The 16,014-nt window shown below is 28.5% G+C and overlaps 3 protein-coding genes and 1 long non-coding RNA gene across 9 annotated transcripts in view; 1 reads left to right on the top strand and 3 right to left on the bottom strand.

Moving 5' to 3' along the window:
* Positions 1 to 2,891, top strand: part of Mctp (multiple C2 domain and transmembrane region protein) — a 227,300-nt gene extending 224,409 nt beyond the window's left edge. For all 6 annotated transcript variants that reach the window (XM_087157608.1, XM_043038837.3, XM_071177743.2 and 3 more), the window contains one exon: positions 169 to 2,891. In XM_087157608.1, the coding sequence (XP_087013734.1) occupies positions 169 to 246 (78 nt within the window). In that variant the 3' untranslated portion in view covers positions 247 to 2,891. The remainder of the gene's footprint in view (positions 1 to 168) is intronic.
* Positions 1,992 to 11,502, bottom strand: LOC122268732 (uncharacterized). The gene is made up of 3 exons (XR_011636180.2): positions 7,609 to 11,502; positions 5,329 to 5,407; positions 1,992 to 2,129 (listed from the first exon to the last, which is right to left on the bottom strand). It is a non-coding gene; the product is annotated as an uncharacterized LOC122268732 (long non-coding RNA).
* A 598-nt stretch (positions 11,503 to 12,100) lies between these two features.
* On the bottom strand, positions 12,101 to 13,758 carry slmo (PRELI domain containing slowmo). Its single transcript, XM_087157609.1, has one exon. The coding sequence runs from the start codon at positions 13,756 to 13,758 to the stop codon at positions 13,087 to 13,089; it is 672 nt and encodes a 223-aa protein (XP_087013735.1). The 3' UTR covers positions 12,101 to 13,086.
* On the bottom strand, positions 12,101 to 14,224 carry LOC107443461 (PRELI domain containing slowmo). The gene has a single exon (XM_016057320.4). It carries the CDS (start codon positions 14,222 to 14,224, stop codon positions 13,820 to 13,822), a length of 405 nt encoding a protein of 134 aa, XP_015912806.2. The 3' UTR covers positions 12,101 to 13,819.
* Positions 14,225 to 16,014: the final 1,790 nt, after the last annotated feature.

Genomic DNA, 16,014 nt, shown 5'->3' with positions numbered 1-16,014 from the left:
TTCCTTGTCAGAAATTTTTCAGAATTTAGTTTATAGTTTATAAGAGTACTGGTCAAATTAATTACATTTATTATTGCTTTTACATTTTATATTTATAATACAGTATATATGTTATTTTAACTTTAAAAAATATATAGCTACAAATATTTTTAATTCTATTTTATGTAGATTATGTGTAGAGAGTTGAAGCCAATGTTTGTTGATCTAACTGATAGTGAAAAGAAAAAGAAGAAGAAACGTAACTGATCTCCATGAGAAACGATTATTTTTCCATTGTAATCGAATCCATTGAGCCTTTCACGAAACACTTGAAATTGCCAAAGGAATCTCTTCATCTGCTGTGCTGTGATGACTAAATCATTCTAATGGGCGTCACAAAAAAGAAAATTAAATCACTTGCCATTTATCAAAGTCGTTGTTTGTTGGTCTTTAGCAATTCTCGAAATGTTGCTGTTCTGTTTGCTCATTGGTGTTCTCATATCTACCGTATTTTAACTATATTCTAGTCAATTGTTGATAAATCTTTATATCTAGTCACTTGAGTAGCATTACAAAAGTTGACTAGCTTATACTATTTTTGTACGATTTTGTCGTCCTATTCATCCAGTGAGAAGTTACGTAGAGTCTTCAAGATGATTTAAATTTCACTCTCTCTACTTGACTTGAATGTACTTAGACTTAAAGCCTTCATTGATGCATTTCGATGTAAAAAGCACTAGATGCAGAAATGTAGTGGACAAGATTTTTGTTTAATTATAAAAATTTTACTTTGTTCCACATTGTTTTCATTTGCACAAATTATGCAAGTTTTTATACTTTATGTTATTATTGTCAAACAAAAGCTTATCTTTATGATTTTATTTTATGTTGAATATTGCTTAATATAACATTTTTCTGTGATTTTATGTATAATTCTATTTTGAAGGAATGTTTTTTAAAATGCAAACACAGTAGAATCCATTTATAACGTGACCACTATTTATGAGATTCCAGATTTAAGGAGCGAAACGGGATGTTTTGTGTGGTACGACCTAATAAATGTTTTTAAGGAATTAAGAAAATTTTCTGTATAGAATAGTAACAGAAATAATGAAAATCTTTAAAAAATGTACAGTACATAATTTAGCTGTTTAAAGTTATTAAATCTATTTCGAAGCATAATGATATGTTTAAAAAAATTTGTTATTCAGAAATAGTTAAATCATTTTTAAAAGATATCAACAACAGGTTGCAATTCAGAAAAAGGAGGAATACCACACAGATTTGACACACCACACAGATTTGACACTAAGTGAACCCATTGTCTTGTGCCCCTAAGATTTTGAGGGGGTTTGAATATTAGCAGAGAAGAATCTGAGTAGTTGCTAAAGCATTTCCGTATTCACATGTAAGAAAAGTTCCTTCCAGCTTTTAACCTTTTCTTGAAAGCATGTCTTCTATTCAGCTGTTTAAAACATTATGGAAAAATCAAAATTATGAAACTCTAGGTTAAAGAAGAGGAAAAATTTCTTCAATATGTAAAATGAAGCAATTCATGTAACTTGTTAATGTTTATTCTTTTACTAACCATAAAGTCTTAGAAAGTGACCAGATTTATCATTCTAACTCCCAAGAGTCTCTTGTTATATAGGGTTCTACTGTACTGATATTGAAATAAAAAGTTTTAATTTGTAAAACTTATTTTATTGAACTTACTTAACTTTTTTTTAAAAAAATTACAACTTTCTCTCCAAATCAATCAGTTTCAGACCTAATGTTTCTGAATCTAGCTATATTTGCACATTTTCTACTTTTAATAAATTAAATTTTAAAATAAGATTTTAGTTCATCAAAATCAATTCATGTCATGTGGTATTTTGTAAAAAATTGACTTAAACATGCATGCTTACTTTAAGGAGCTAACGTTATATTTGAAATTAAGTTTACAACGAATTTTTTGGAGCTAAATTTTTCAATCTTGAACTACATACAGTGCGAAAAATTACTTTTTTTAGACTTGCGATAATAAAAATTGCTGTTGTAAATAATTTGAATTAATTAATAAAAAATTCTTACTGCATGAGCACAATATTATAGACTTTTGGTGGTGCTAATATACCGAAATTTCCCGCAAATCCTCTTTTACACATCTGCAAAGAACATACTTCATATAACAATATTGTAATTGTATCAAATAGATTATATATTTAATTACTATTTTGCTTTATTCTAATGAAGAAAAGCTGAGGAAATTTTATGTAACTTATACTTAAAAGTACTTAATCTACAACTGTTTGTATACATTTTGAATTGACAATAGTTTAACATATTTATTACTGTATAATATTGGTTATTTCAAAAATTTAAGTTATTTCTCATAAACATTATTATTTTTATTTTGCAAGTTTTCTTTTGATTCATTCTTACAAGTAAAAAATTTATCTAAATCCTCCTGTATATTCAAGTAATACTGTATTCACCATTTTGTGTGAAACTTATTCCCATCATATTTTGTAATTGCATTAATGTATATATTGCTCATTTTGAAATACTAAACAGCTTAAGCACTTTCATTCATTATTGATTTTTTAATAATGAAGTTTAAAAAAAAAGAAAATAATGAAAGTATAATTAAATTTTATATAACTTAAATGCTTATGTATATAGAACTTTATCATTTACTCTACTCTGCTATATTGGAATCATCGAAAAATTGACTTTTTCTTAGAGTAGTGAATTAAATTACATTCATTTTTTGTAATTTCATACCTTTTTTTTAATTATCATAACCTCATGTTTTTATTTTAAGTTTTTTTTACCTTGACTGATTCAAGTTTTGAGTGAATTCCTCTACCTTATTCCCTTTTAAAATATTTCTATCAAGTTTTAAATACATTTTAATTTATATAAAACATATATTTGTGTGTGTCATTTTTTGTGTACATTTCACATTACATTATTACTTACACATTAAAATAAATAAAACTTAAAATGAAACAGAAAGTAGTGTTATCAGAGCTATTGCTGGACTTTGCAAGACTCTCTTCCTGTGGGTTCCCTCATTAACCGTAACAGTTAGGTCGAAATTAAAACTTATTACGGTTTATTTATAATTTTTCTTTAAACAGTTCATTATTATTACTTTTTAAATTTCTTTTAACTCAAATTTAAGATTATACAGATTCAGAACTCTATTTGAAGAATCATATATAATTTTTTTTTTTTTTTACTTTTATAATTCTTTTCTCATGCAGAGTCCGTGGAATTGTTTAAATTGTTGGTGGTTCAGTTTTAATCTCTACAATGCCCCCTTTTCATATTTTCTACATCCTTAGTCCAGGGTGCCTAATAATATGAACCACGAAGTTCATTGTTAGATCTTCATCGAAACTATTAGAATGAATTATGATTTTTTCCGATGTTTCATTATAAAGAACAGTCAACATCATATTCGTTATATGGGATGTAAAAAAAAGTTAGAAACTGTCAAATATCTCAGTCCTTAGGGGGTGGGAACCCCCTAAGGACTGAGAAATTTAAAATAGGATAAAAACTGTTCAAAATGGAGAATATTTAACTTATAAGATTTAATACATAAAAATAGACATGTCTCAATCAAATTAAGGGTTCATATTTAAGTTTCAAAATTTTCCTTCTACGGGTAGGATAGAAAGATTAAGTTTGATATCATTTAATAGCTTTTAAAAAAATATTAAATATGTCTAATTTCACTTTTTCAATACAATGTGTATTTCTTAAAATTCCAAACTGTTCTTACACCCTGAATATATATATATATTTCAAATTTTCCCTATCATTTTGTTTAAGCAACGATTTATTAGCTGCAAGCTCTTTGAGAATGAAAATTTTATATTTAAGAATTCTGATTGAATTAATCTTCTAAAAATTTTTATGTTTATTTTATTTACAAAAATTGATGATTTTATTGGTTCTACAATAAATAGTTTTAAAGAGCCACATCTAAGTTATCTATCGAACACAAATAGGATATTTTCTCTGATTGTTGAATATTTAAATTCTTAAGTTTTATTATAAAAACTATGACTTTTTTTAAAAAAATTAAATTTTCATAATTATAAAAAAAAATGAATCTATATGGTGAGATACCTTTTCGAGTCCTAGAAATTGCAGAGAACAGGGCAAGTTATGTTTCGGGCTTTTAACCCATTTTATGCAATGCTAGGTGTAATTAACACATGTACAAATTATTAAGATTTATAACTACTTCCAATATTATAAAAGTATTCTCAGTTTTAAATTAGAAAAGGAAGACAAGACATAACTAAGCATTGACATCTTAAGTTACTTAAGCCACTTTTTTTTTTTTTTTTGTAGGTGTGAGAGTGTTTTTAGCATACATAGTTTTAAAAAAAACTTTCATGCTTGTGAACATAGAGTATAACTGCAGAATTAAGCCTTACAACAATAAAAAGTAGTTTAAATAACCAAGAATGATATAATCAAAAAGAGTTTCTCTTTTTGATTGAGTAAGAATATTAAAGTGAGAATATTAAATTTTAAATAACCTGAAAAAATTGGCCAAATTGTTGACAAAAAATAAAAGGTGAAAGTTACTGAAAAATGGGTAATTGCAAAAAAACATTGAATGAAACAATTTTCAACTTATAAAATTTTCTTTATATTTCTCATCTAATCCACTTAAATTCAAACAGCAACTATTATTATTTAATGATAGTATTTGAAATAATTTACAAGAAAAAAAAAAGTAAAAAGAAACTTTCTTTAACCCCTTTCCTTCGTAACATATATTTCATTATTTTGTTTTAATTTAAATCAAAATTTTTTAAAAAAAAAATAAAAAAAACATATTTTAGCATTTTAATAATTTATGTTTATGAAATACAGCATGAAACAATGATGTCTTTTTCTGCATTAAAGATAAAATCTTCCAAACAATAAGTTTTCAAATTTGCAGCTATTTAGATTTAAGAGAAATAGTTATTCATCATTGAAATTTAATTTAGAAAATCAATTATTGAAAAATTTAAATGAAAAAAAATATTTTCAAATTACTTTTTTTAGGCTTTATATTTTAGTACGAATATAATTCTGATAATCAAGCAAATTTTTTTAGTAACTATTAGACTGCTTTTAAAATTGAAGAATACCAAAATATATTTTTGCATGTAATTAGAGAGTCAGAAAAAAAAAATATATAAAAGAAACACTGGCGTCCAATCTGAGTCAAAGAGGCTAAAAATCTTTGAACTGTCAGTGAAATATACTTCATGGATATATTCTCAAAAATCAATAACAATATTATTCAAGTAAACAAACATGTAAGAGTAGATAAATAAAGCAACTTACCTGTGTATTTCCTTACTACACCATTTCTTAAAGTTTATCAATCAAAGATCAAAGCATGCAACAGTTTAGAAAAATCTACCTAGATACAGGAAATTACATAAATTAATAATTTTCCTAATTAGAATTAGACATATGTTTGTAATTCATTAATAAAATTTTTAAACATAAAAAAATATTCGACAATTTAACTGAATATTGAAAAAAACCTTAGTAAATCTTGGTTTAATTAGCTAACATTTCATGGTTTATAAAAACAATGCTTTAAATAGTTTAAGTCCTATTTGAGCAGTTTATTAAATATTAAAAAAAATTATCTTTAAGTAAACATAACATTACTCAAAATAAAAAAATGCCATCTCCCAAGTAAATAATATTTACTATTTTCAAGTAAAGGTTTTAAATAAATTTAAAAGAAAGTTTAAAATCCTATGGTTAAAATTACTTCAACTTCTTTTCAATAAATATGAATTTAACATTTCAAGAACTGCATTTAACATTTCAAGAACATGCAAAACTATAGATTTTTATATTTTTTTCATATAACCCTTGGTTATGCTTTCTAATATGCTTGAAACATATGGGAGAAATTTAATGACAAAAACTATGATATACTGACATGAATGCAATTTTTTTTTCATTTATATATACAATAAATCTAAGCATCTAATACTCAATTTTGTTTCATATATCTTTATTTAAAAACATTTACATCCTTATCACTAATAGTTTAGTTTTATTATGAGGAATTTTAGTAATTAATCGCAAGACTTAACGCATTTGAGAGATATCTATATTTAACGTTTAAGGTAAACACTTTTGCCACCTTGTAAAATCAATTTTGAAAGCCCTTACTCAAAACAGTACATACACATTAAAGGTAAAGGGGTTTACATAGAAGTGTTGATCAAACCAGTTGCGTATAATTAAGAAACCACATTAGTCTTATAGTTGAAAAAAATCAAAATTCCAGTTTTTCCTAAAATTATGGACTCGATAAATAGAGAACGCAATGAGGTTTCGTTATTCGCAATAAAAAAATATTATAAACTATACAATATTTGATTAAATAATTAAAATATTATAATATAATTTCAGAATAAGAACCACTCAGAAGGAAATTTAAGTATAGAAAGGATTTGAAATTCATTTACATCACTGGTTTTTCTAAATTCAATCATCTAAATCAGTGGTTTAAATACTTATGTGCTTTATATACCCTAAGAATGATAATTTTGTATTTTACATATTCTTTTTGATTATTAATGGGGAACAAAAATAAAAGTTTCATGAATCACATGTTTTGATCATTTACTTTAATCAAAGCTTTCTACATCAGAATAAAACAATATTGGCAAGATATTGCTTTTTTTAGAAAATCTGATAGTTTTCAAAACCTTAGCATCCAAAACAGGTATGAGTATGGAAAAATACTGAAAATAAGAATTTCATATGCACAACACATTTTTAATAACTGAAAAATATTCAAAATTTGAGCAAGAAAAAAAAGAGTAAACAGGAACTTATTTTCATAAAATATTATTAACATTTTAATAAAAAAATATATTGATGTAAATTTTTTTTCATCATCATCAATGGCCCGATAGCCCAAAGTGGGCCTTGGCCTTCTCAACAAGTTTTCCCTGATAGCGTTTTCCAGTTTTTAAGACCAAAAGGTCTTTTCCAAGGCCATTTATTCATGAAAATTCAGCCTGCCTCTTTTTTGTGTGCCAACAGGTATGGCATTTGTGGTATGATCTTTATTCATTCTGATAAAAGTGGCAGGCAAATAAAAAAAATAATGATATGCGATATTTTAATCACCCGAATATGAATCTTGATGTGTACTTATAAATTGTGTGAATAAAGATCGCGATGTGTAAGTTTAAATCGTAAGAATAAAAATCGTAATGTAGCATAAAAAACTCTTCTTTTTTTTCGAGAATTCAAAAAGCAAAACCTTCTTTGAAAAGGCGGAATTTTTCTTTTCATTTAACTGAAGAAAAAAAAAAAAAAACAGGTTAAACTCCTCTATGATATATATACCAAAAATGAAACTAGAAGACTAGGCATTAATTTAGTAATACTTAACCTTATGTTTAACCCAACCCAAGAAAAACTTAAAGAACATTTTACTTTTCCACAAACAGGTAATTAGTAAAATATATTTGACATAATAGACAGGGCTAGATGACAAGGTACCAGAATTCATTTGGACTCACAAAACAGAAGAATTGATTAAACAGTTGACCATTTAGATTAGTCAGTCAAAAAAAAATTCACCTGTAAGCTTCATTGTGGATGGTGGTTTTGAAACTAGCTCTGAATGATAATTTTGCTGCAGCTAAAATTAAATATCTTCAGTTCTTTTTTTTTCTCACAACATTTCTTTCACAGTTAGTTGTCCATCAGCAATATTGAACTGGCTTTCTATCTATCTCTGAATGATAATTTTGCTGCAGCTAAAATTAGATATCTTCAGTTCTTTTTTTCTTCTCACATTTCTTTAACAGGTAGTTGTCCATCTGCAATAGGGAACTGGCTTTCTATCTATCTACCCTGTTAATAACAGACTAGATAAACAGGTCTATAAAAGCTTTTTCTCCCTAGACATACGCGATGCAAATATTGTAACCTCTAATTGTGGTTTAAAGTCAAACCAACAAAATTTACAAAGAGGAGAAAATATCAGGAAAAAATATATAAGGCTCCAATTTTTTTGTCAGACTTAATAAATTCCAACACAAAAAAGTATGAAATAAAGTAATTTAAAAAAATTCTATGATTCTGATAGAAAAATTTAGAAATGAGTTATTGGACGTAACTATGGAGATATAGTCTCAGTTAATTTTCCAGATATAATGTTCATTCTATGCAACATTTATCTTAAAATGTGTGGGAAGAATTTCTTGTAGATGTTTTAATGAAAGCAGATGAAAAGTCAGTTGTCTTTGCAAAATAATAACATCAAATAAACTGCAGACTTCTCATCTGTTTTTATTAAAAACAATACATTTTATTGTTTTTATTCAGCAATGCATTTTACAATAAATTCCAATATGAACTGAACATAATACATGTAAAATTAACTGAGATTACATCAACTCATTGTCTTACAAGCTACAACCACTATTTAATTTCTTTTCTCTTTTGCAGGTAGTTTTTTTTAAATTTATTGAAATTACATTGTTTTACGATCTAATTATTGCAGAAAATAATATAAAATCCATAAAAAGAAATAACTACATGCAGTAAGATCACTACTTAATTTCAAGGTAAAAAGCATTAGGGAGTTTGTCAGCATACATACCTTTACTCTAGTGAGGAAAAGTTTGCCAATTTGGAAACACCTAAACAACATTATAATTGCAGCTAATAATAGAAAATTTACTTTTTATCCTTCAGAAATAAAATTTTAAGGTATGTATGTGACTTTTCAATTACTATCCATATCAGAATCTAATTAGTGTGAAACAGCGAAAGATATACATACAAATTTGCAGTCATGATCATTTTATCCAATTTTACATTAATTTTTTCAAAAGATTTCTGAGTTATGCATTAGTTAGAAAAAACTGATTTAAAAAGTGCAAAAAAATGAGTGATGTAAATATACAATCCCCTTGATCCTTACGCTATAAAAATTTATAGCTAAATTAACTTCAGTGAAATTTCTATGCTTTAATGAGACTTCTTCAGTACATTTGAAATATTAATCTTAAATATAGTTTAATCTTAAATATAGTTATAGTATGGTAATAACTCCCCCCTATACAAAGTCTGAGGCCATCTGCTGCTATGGAAACAAGAATAGCGCTTTTCAGGGAGGGAAGCTTCTCTTAACTCTAGGACTAACTCAATAGACAGAAGAAAGAGATTCCCTTTCTCTCGCCTACCCAACCGAAAACCTGTCCTAAACAATGACCCCACACCCCTACTTGAAATAGTTATACCTCGTTATTATAGTCACCGCCACAGTTCCAGATGAATGCCTAGGGGAGTTCTTACTTCAGACATACTCTACATCATGTTTAATAATAAACAAAGACAGCTTTTAGCTCAATAATACAAGTCAAATTTGAAAAAAGAAATTTTAAAATTTTTTACTTGCGATTAATTTAACATTTTATACTTGCTATGCTTTTTGAAAAAACATCGCAAGTTTAATCGCAAAATAAAATAATTCATTAAAGATTTACTCCTATAGTAATTTATACAAAAATTCATTCACATATTCATTCATAATTTTGTAAAACAAATTTTAAAATGTCATGCTAGCAACTGATGTAATGCATATCAGTTTTTCGAACGATAACTTTTTCATTCTTTTACAAAACAAACCTAATTTTCGTCGCGTAAAGGATTAAAATAAGTGAATAACAATGTTTAAAAAAATCTAACATTGTTAAGATTCTGTTATTTTAACTGCATCTTGCGAAAACAAGTGAATCTAATTCAATAAGTCCTTCTGTTAAGACGTAGGAGAAAGAGTGCAACACTTACCGATGTTTTTATTTGGAGGAGGGAAGGGGATACAAGGGGAATTTAAAGTGTAATTTCTTTTTTTTTTATCAAAATGGATATAACTAACGAACCTTTAAGAGGAAAATCGCTCTAAGCTCAGTTAATGTAGCTGTCACAAAATTAGCTACGTGTCTGAAATATGCCAGTCATTTTTTTCAAATAAGAGCCTTTCTGAACCTTAGATTTCCCAAGACGACATTCATCAACTTTTAATAAGCACAAAAGGTAAAATAGTTAATACTATTTAATATACTGGAAAATTCTTTTTAGCTGTAATATTAATTAATTACAATTTAAACTTATAACTTGAGACAGTTATAATTTTAAACTGGATACACCTACAAGCAATAATGCTTTAAAAGAGATACATAATTTATACTTCAAAAATTTAAAAAAAAATTCATTTGGAGAGATTTTTCAACTGCAAAAATTATAGATTTTTATGAGCCCAGATAAGGCAACATTAAAACTTTTTAAATAATTAAAAATGAGACTGATAATAAACACTTTGCACTTTAACAAAACTAGTTTTTTTTTTTTTTCATTTAGAGATTTTAGAATGAGTATAGAGGATACTAGCCAAAGACAGGCTTAACTTGACCCAACAGTTATGAACAGTGGAAATCTCAGAAGAGTTTTAGGAATATTATTTCTAATTTTAAATTTATTTTTTTTTTCAAATAAAATACTAACTGTAAAAATCTTTTAATTTTGGCAATTTTTTTATCTGTCAAATTATCAAGCAATGTGTCCAAGAAAATATTTTTACCACACAATACCACACGCCTTTTAGTTCAATTTATATTTCACTCGCAACCGATTTAAAATAATATAGATTAATTTGAAAATAGTCTGCTTAAAAATCAATTCTTTCATAACTAATGCAATAAAAAATTAAGACTTAAAAAATTTAACATTCTTCTTAGGCACTACAGCCAGTTATCGGCCATGGCCATCTTAGTCATTTTACCTTATCCATATCTATTTGATGCTATATTCTCCTATTCTATATATTTCTATTCTATTATATCTTCCTATATTCTATATATTTCTCCATCTATTAACTAACAAGTCCTTTAACCACTTTCTATTCTCAAGTCCTTTAACCAATTTTCTCCTCTCTATTAACTCTCAAGTCCTTTAACCACTTTTCTACTCTCTATTTCTCCATCTATTAACTCTCAAGTCCTTTAACCACTTCTCTACTCTATCTAACCATCTTGTTCTAGGTCTTTTTCCCTCTGGTGTTTGAAAGGTTATTTTTTAGCAGGATTTTCATCACTATATCGAAATACATGTCTTAGCCCCACCATATTTGAGAAATCTTGATCATATTTACTATCAGTGTTTTCACTACAGCGCGAGAACGCGAGAATCTCGCATATTTTTTTCTTTTCTCGCATTAAAAAATGATTACCGCGAGAAATTCGCGCATTCTATAAATCAATTTCAAAATTCACGAATTTCTCGCATTTTGGAAAAAGCTTCGAATTACGCCAATTAGAATAAAATCCATTTCACTTTTCTTCCTGGATCTTTCATTATTTTCAACATTTGCCCCGTTATCTAGATTCCCTATTTACCAGTATTGTTCAGAACTTTTTCGAGCAACAGAACACAACCTCTCCGAACCACGGAACCCCTTTCAGAACACATTTCGCTGCAACCACGTGTTTACCGCAGGTAAGGTTTTTTCATGTAAGACGTTCAAATTTTTTATGCACTAATGTAAGATGGACAAATACCTAGTAAAGGCAAAATCTTCTATGATGATGCAGCAAGAATATTCAATGCTTTAAAAAAACAGAAGACGTTAAAAATGTATTATAATGAAAGAAATTTTTTTTTCAAGTCTATTTGTATTTTTTCAGTTTTTAGAAATCTCACTTAACTTTCTGAAATCTCACCCTGTTTTTGAGAAAGGGTGAGAAATTCTCACCCATTCTTTTTCTATGATGAAAACACTGACTATGTTAGGTTCTTTGCATTTTGATTGTAATTTATGATTGTATTGTAATTCTCCAGGTTTTATTTTTCTCTTACTGCACCAAAATTTTTTCTTAATATTTTTCTCTCGAAAGTCATCAGTTACTCTTTGTCTGCTTTGTTAATTGCCCTGCAATCGCTGTTAAATAAATTATTGGTCTCACTAGTGATTTGTTCACCTGTATTTTTGTTTCACAACTTATATATTTAAATTTGAAAAAAAAAGGAGAAAATCAGTACATTAATTCAAAATAAAACACATTAGTGCATTTAATAATCAGTATTTATTTCCAAAGTGCACCTAAGATAGCATTTAAAATACCTTTCTAACAACTTGCAATCTTCTATTTTAATGAAAATACTTCTAGCCAAAAGAAACATTCACATAAGTTTAAAATTGTTTTTTAGTTAAAATTCATCAAAATACACAAAGCACATATACAATTGATGAAATATGAGTCCAAAATATTAATTCAGAAAACATTAAAAAATTTCTTCTCAAATTGAAAAAGTAATTAATAAATTAATTGAAACCACCAATTATAAACGAAAGATATGTTTTATCACAGAAATAGTAAATTAGCAAAAATAAGACTTGCAGAAACATTTAAATATTTTCTATACCTATAAAATATTCTCTTAAATAATTTCAAACAAAAATCTTGCATCAATCTTCAATTTACTTATATGTTTAGTAAAATCAAATATGACGCATATAACATAAATAAAGGAATCACATGGACCCAATTATAATAATTTTGATAAGATTAAATAATGTTAATAAATAAACTAGGATTACGTGCCAATCTAAATTATATGTCTAAAAACATTAAAAATCAAATAAACATTTAACTTCAAATTAACAATTCCCAACAAATTCAAAAGATGTCTTAATAATTCAAATTTTTGTTATTTAACTTTATAACACTAAAAGAAAAAAATAACCAAAATGAATCAATTTGAGGTAGTATAAATTGCATATCTTCATTCTCATAAAACATTTTTAATCATAATTTCAAAATAAAATTTTACTTGCTTTAGTACACAAAAGGTTGTAAAAATGACAACTATTACATTTAACTACTTCAGAAATGTTAAGTTTATAATCATGACAATAGAAAATTCTTAATTATAAAAGCACCAAATATTTTTTAAATGTTTCTTTTAGCAAATTAAACAAGCTTGTTAGTGAATATTTCACATTAGAATGCAGGATGGGGGAAAATTTGTTAATCCTAAGAAACACTCGTATCATTTTTCAAAATGAAGATTAGGCAAAGTTTCTTCCGCAAAGTGATTAAAATCGTTCATTCCTTTCTTTGCTGAAGACGTAAAATCTTCTACGACAGATATTCCCTTCTTAGCAGTTACAGTAATCTCGTCCATTCCTTTTACAGTTTTATGAGTCAATTCTTGAACTTCATTATTTATTTTACCTATTACCCATTCCATTGCTTGGCGACCTTTATTGGCATTAGAGGATATGGTTTTTGCTAAGTACTCCTCAATATAGCTACTCAATGGAATGTTCTTAATTGTAACCACAGCTTCTTGCTTTAAAAGTGTACAATTTTCTTTAGACGGATGTGGACTATAAGTAAGTTTCTCAATAACAGATACTTCATTACAAAATGTTAAGTTCTTTGTTAATAAAGTCATAACTTTTTCTTTGGGATTAACTTCAGAATGTTCACTGGCATAACACGTTTTGTCTGCACCAAGGAGTCTAGAGGCCCAGGATGGTAAACCCCATTTGGAACTTATAAGACGATGGGTCTTAAGAACTCCATTTGATATTTGGCGATCTACTATATCTATGGCTTCTACAGCAGGGTTCATGGGATTTGGGTATTTTCTCCAAGCTGCTTGGGTAACAGTTTCCCAACGATGTTGAAAAGTATGTTCTGAAGTCCAAATTTTCATTTTGGAAAAAGAAACAATAAATTATGCGTACAAATAAAGAGAGTTGTTCGAAAATGTGAATTTAGTTCAATTGACAGGCTCGAACCATAACAAGCATCAACAAAATAAATAGAGGTGACAATACTTCTGAATAAACTAAGTTCTTTTGCCCTTCAAGTTTTAGGCAAAGCAGCAATTTGAATAAAAATACAAGTAGCAATTGAATAAAACTCCAAGATGACCTTAGAGCAGCAACCTTGTACATTCCCTCTAGGTACTGACGAATGAAAACGATGACGCAAAAGTAGGCGTTTAGTCCGTCACAAATAAAGAGAGGAATAAAAGTTGACCACCATGACATTGCAATTATTTTTTCGAGCTTGATTGTTACGAGCACAGAGAAGACAGTCACTGCAACAAGATTGAGAAGAATTTCTATCATAGTTAAACCGAGCCATCTTACCAATTCTCGTAGGGTAAAGATCATTACTCAGCATTATAAAAATCTTGATTATAGGTCATAAGTACTTATGTTAAATCCAAACACTTTAAAATATTAATTAAAATGGGGTAAAGTTCGTTAAATTTTAACCCTATTTACTTAGTTAATTTTGTAAATATTATTTGACCTTCTGAGCAGAAGACCAATATGACCGCAGCCATTTAAAGGAAAAGATAGAAAGGAAATATTCTGCAGTTAAAGTTATAGATTTATGAAACCGAAAGTTCCAGAGAAGAGTAAAGGCGTATTCTCACTGCATTCATGTATCCTGTGAATACTGTCAATCGCACTAGTTCCCGGATGTTGTCCTCTTCTTGTTGCCATTTTGTAGTAAAAACTATAGTTTAAAATTAGTTTCCAATTTCTTTTAAGATAGAGACCCAAGATCCTGGAGATCAAGTGAGTAGAAGTAGGCAAACGATAACGTAAACAACTCTCATCGCTAATATACTTCTATCTGCTGATCAGCTTGCCTCACGAGAGGTTGTTTGTGGAGTGAAAAAATCTTTGGATGTTTTAATGTGAATCGACTGCAAAGAATAGTGATAAAGTAGGTCCTTTATATTTCTAGTAACGGATACTTCACCTCGGTTACTGATAAGAACTTCGTAATTTTGTTTTCTCCCGAGTTGGGAGTTTTCGCTCGTCGGGAAAGGAACCGCCCCCTTCTCCGACAGACTCTTCTGCTTCTTTCCAGGAAAACTGTAAGTTACAATTTTCCGTATAATTTGGAAATGTAAATAATGGATCAGAACGAATTAATGGATGAAACTGCTACAGAATATAGCAGTCGTCTTGTTAAAACGAATACTAACATCCTCTTAGAATATGACGACACGATCCAAGACAAACTGACGTACGCAACGGACAATGGTTTAAATTCATACACGCTATTTTTCTCGCCAACAGGAGTAAACTCGTTTCCCAAAAAACCTTTGCAATTAAAAACAATTCTAACGAACGCTGTTAGCAACCCAAGGAAAATTAGTTTATGCACTCATACAAGACAGGGCAAACTACTTATTCAAACCTCAGATTTAGCTACAGCTTTGGAACTTACCAACCTGAATTCTCTATTTGATATACCTACCAAACCTGAAGTGATACAAGAAAACATTACATCTCGCTTCCTTCTGCATGAGATACCGTTAGACTTAAATCTTTGTGATTTAAAAACCGAATTAGAGTACAGCAACATCCAAGTATATAGTATTCGACGATTCCAAAAAAGGGGAGATACCGTCCCCTCTGAAACCTGCTTAGTAACCTGTTACGGAACACACACGCCGAAGAATCTTAGACTCTTCTATGATAGCATCCGACCCATAGCATTTTATGACCGCCCTAGACAGTGCCACAAATGTTACAAATTCTCACACTTAGAAAAGAATTGCCCCGCTCCTACCCAAATTTGTAGCCAGTGCAGTGGAAGTCATCACAAATCCGCATGCAACAGCCCTACAACGATCTGCAGTAATTGCACAGGGAACCACGCCTCCGACTATCCTGATTGCCAAGCACGACTAGAGGAAGCTCGATTTTTGCGCTTCAAAAACGAATCTCACTTAACGTTTCCAGAAGCTCGCAGACAATATAAATCACAAAAAGATAAACCAACGTTTGCATCAGTGGTGAAATCCGACCGATCAGAACAAATTGCGGATATCAAAGAAATAGTCAAAACAGCAGTAGCAGAAGTAGCTACAGTGTTTGACGCAAAACTCTTGGCGTTAACACAACGCCAGGACGCCCTCTTCGACAAAATATTCAAAGTT

Source organism: Parasteatoda tepidariorum, chromosome 2 (genome assembly GCF_982258835.1).
Source record: "Parasteatoda tepidariorum strain Cologne lab strain chromosome 2, Ptep-v5.0, whole genome shotgun sequence".
NCBI lineage: Eukaryota > Metazoa > Arthropoda > Arachnida > Araneae > Theridiidae > Parasteatoda > Parasteatoda tepidariorum.
Note: the sequence above shows the minus strand (reverse complement) of the source record. Positions and strands in the feature narration are given on the sequence as shown.

What these genes read in the sequence shown, in the direction of transcription:
- slmo (XM_087157609.1), bottom strand. Translation starts at nt 13,758, where the DNA reads ATGAAAATTTGGACTTCAGAACATACTTTTCAACATCGTTGGGAAACT.
- LOC107443461 (XM_016057320.4), bottom strand. Translation starts at nt 14,224, where the DNA reads ATGATCTTTACCCTACGAGAATTGGTAAGATGGCTCGGTTTAACTATG.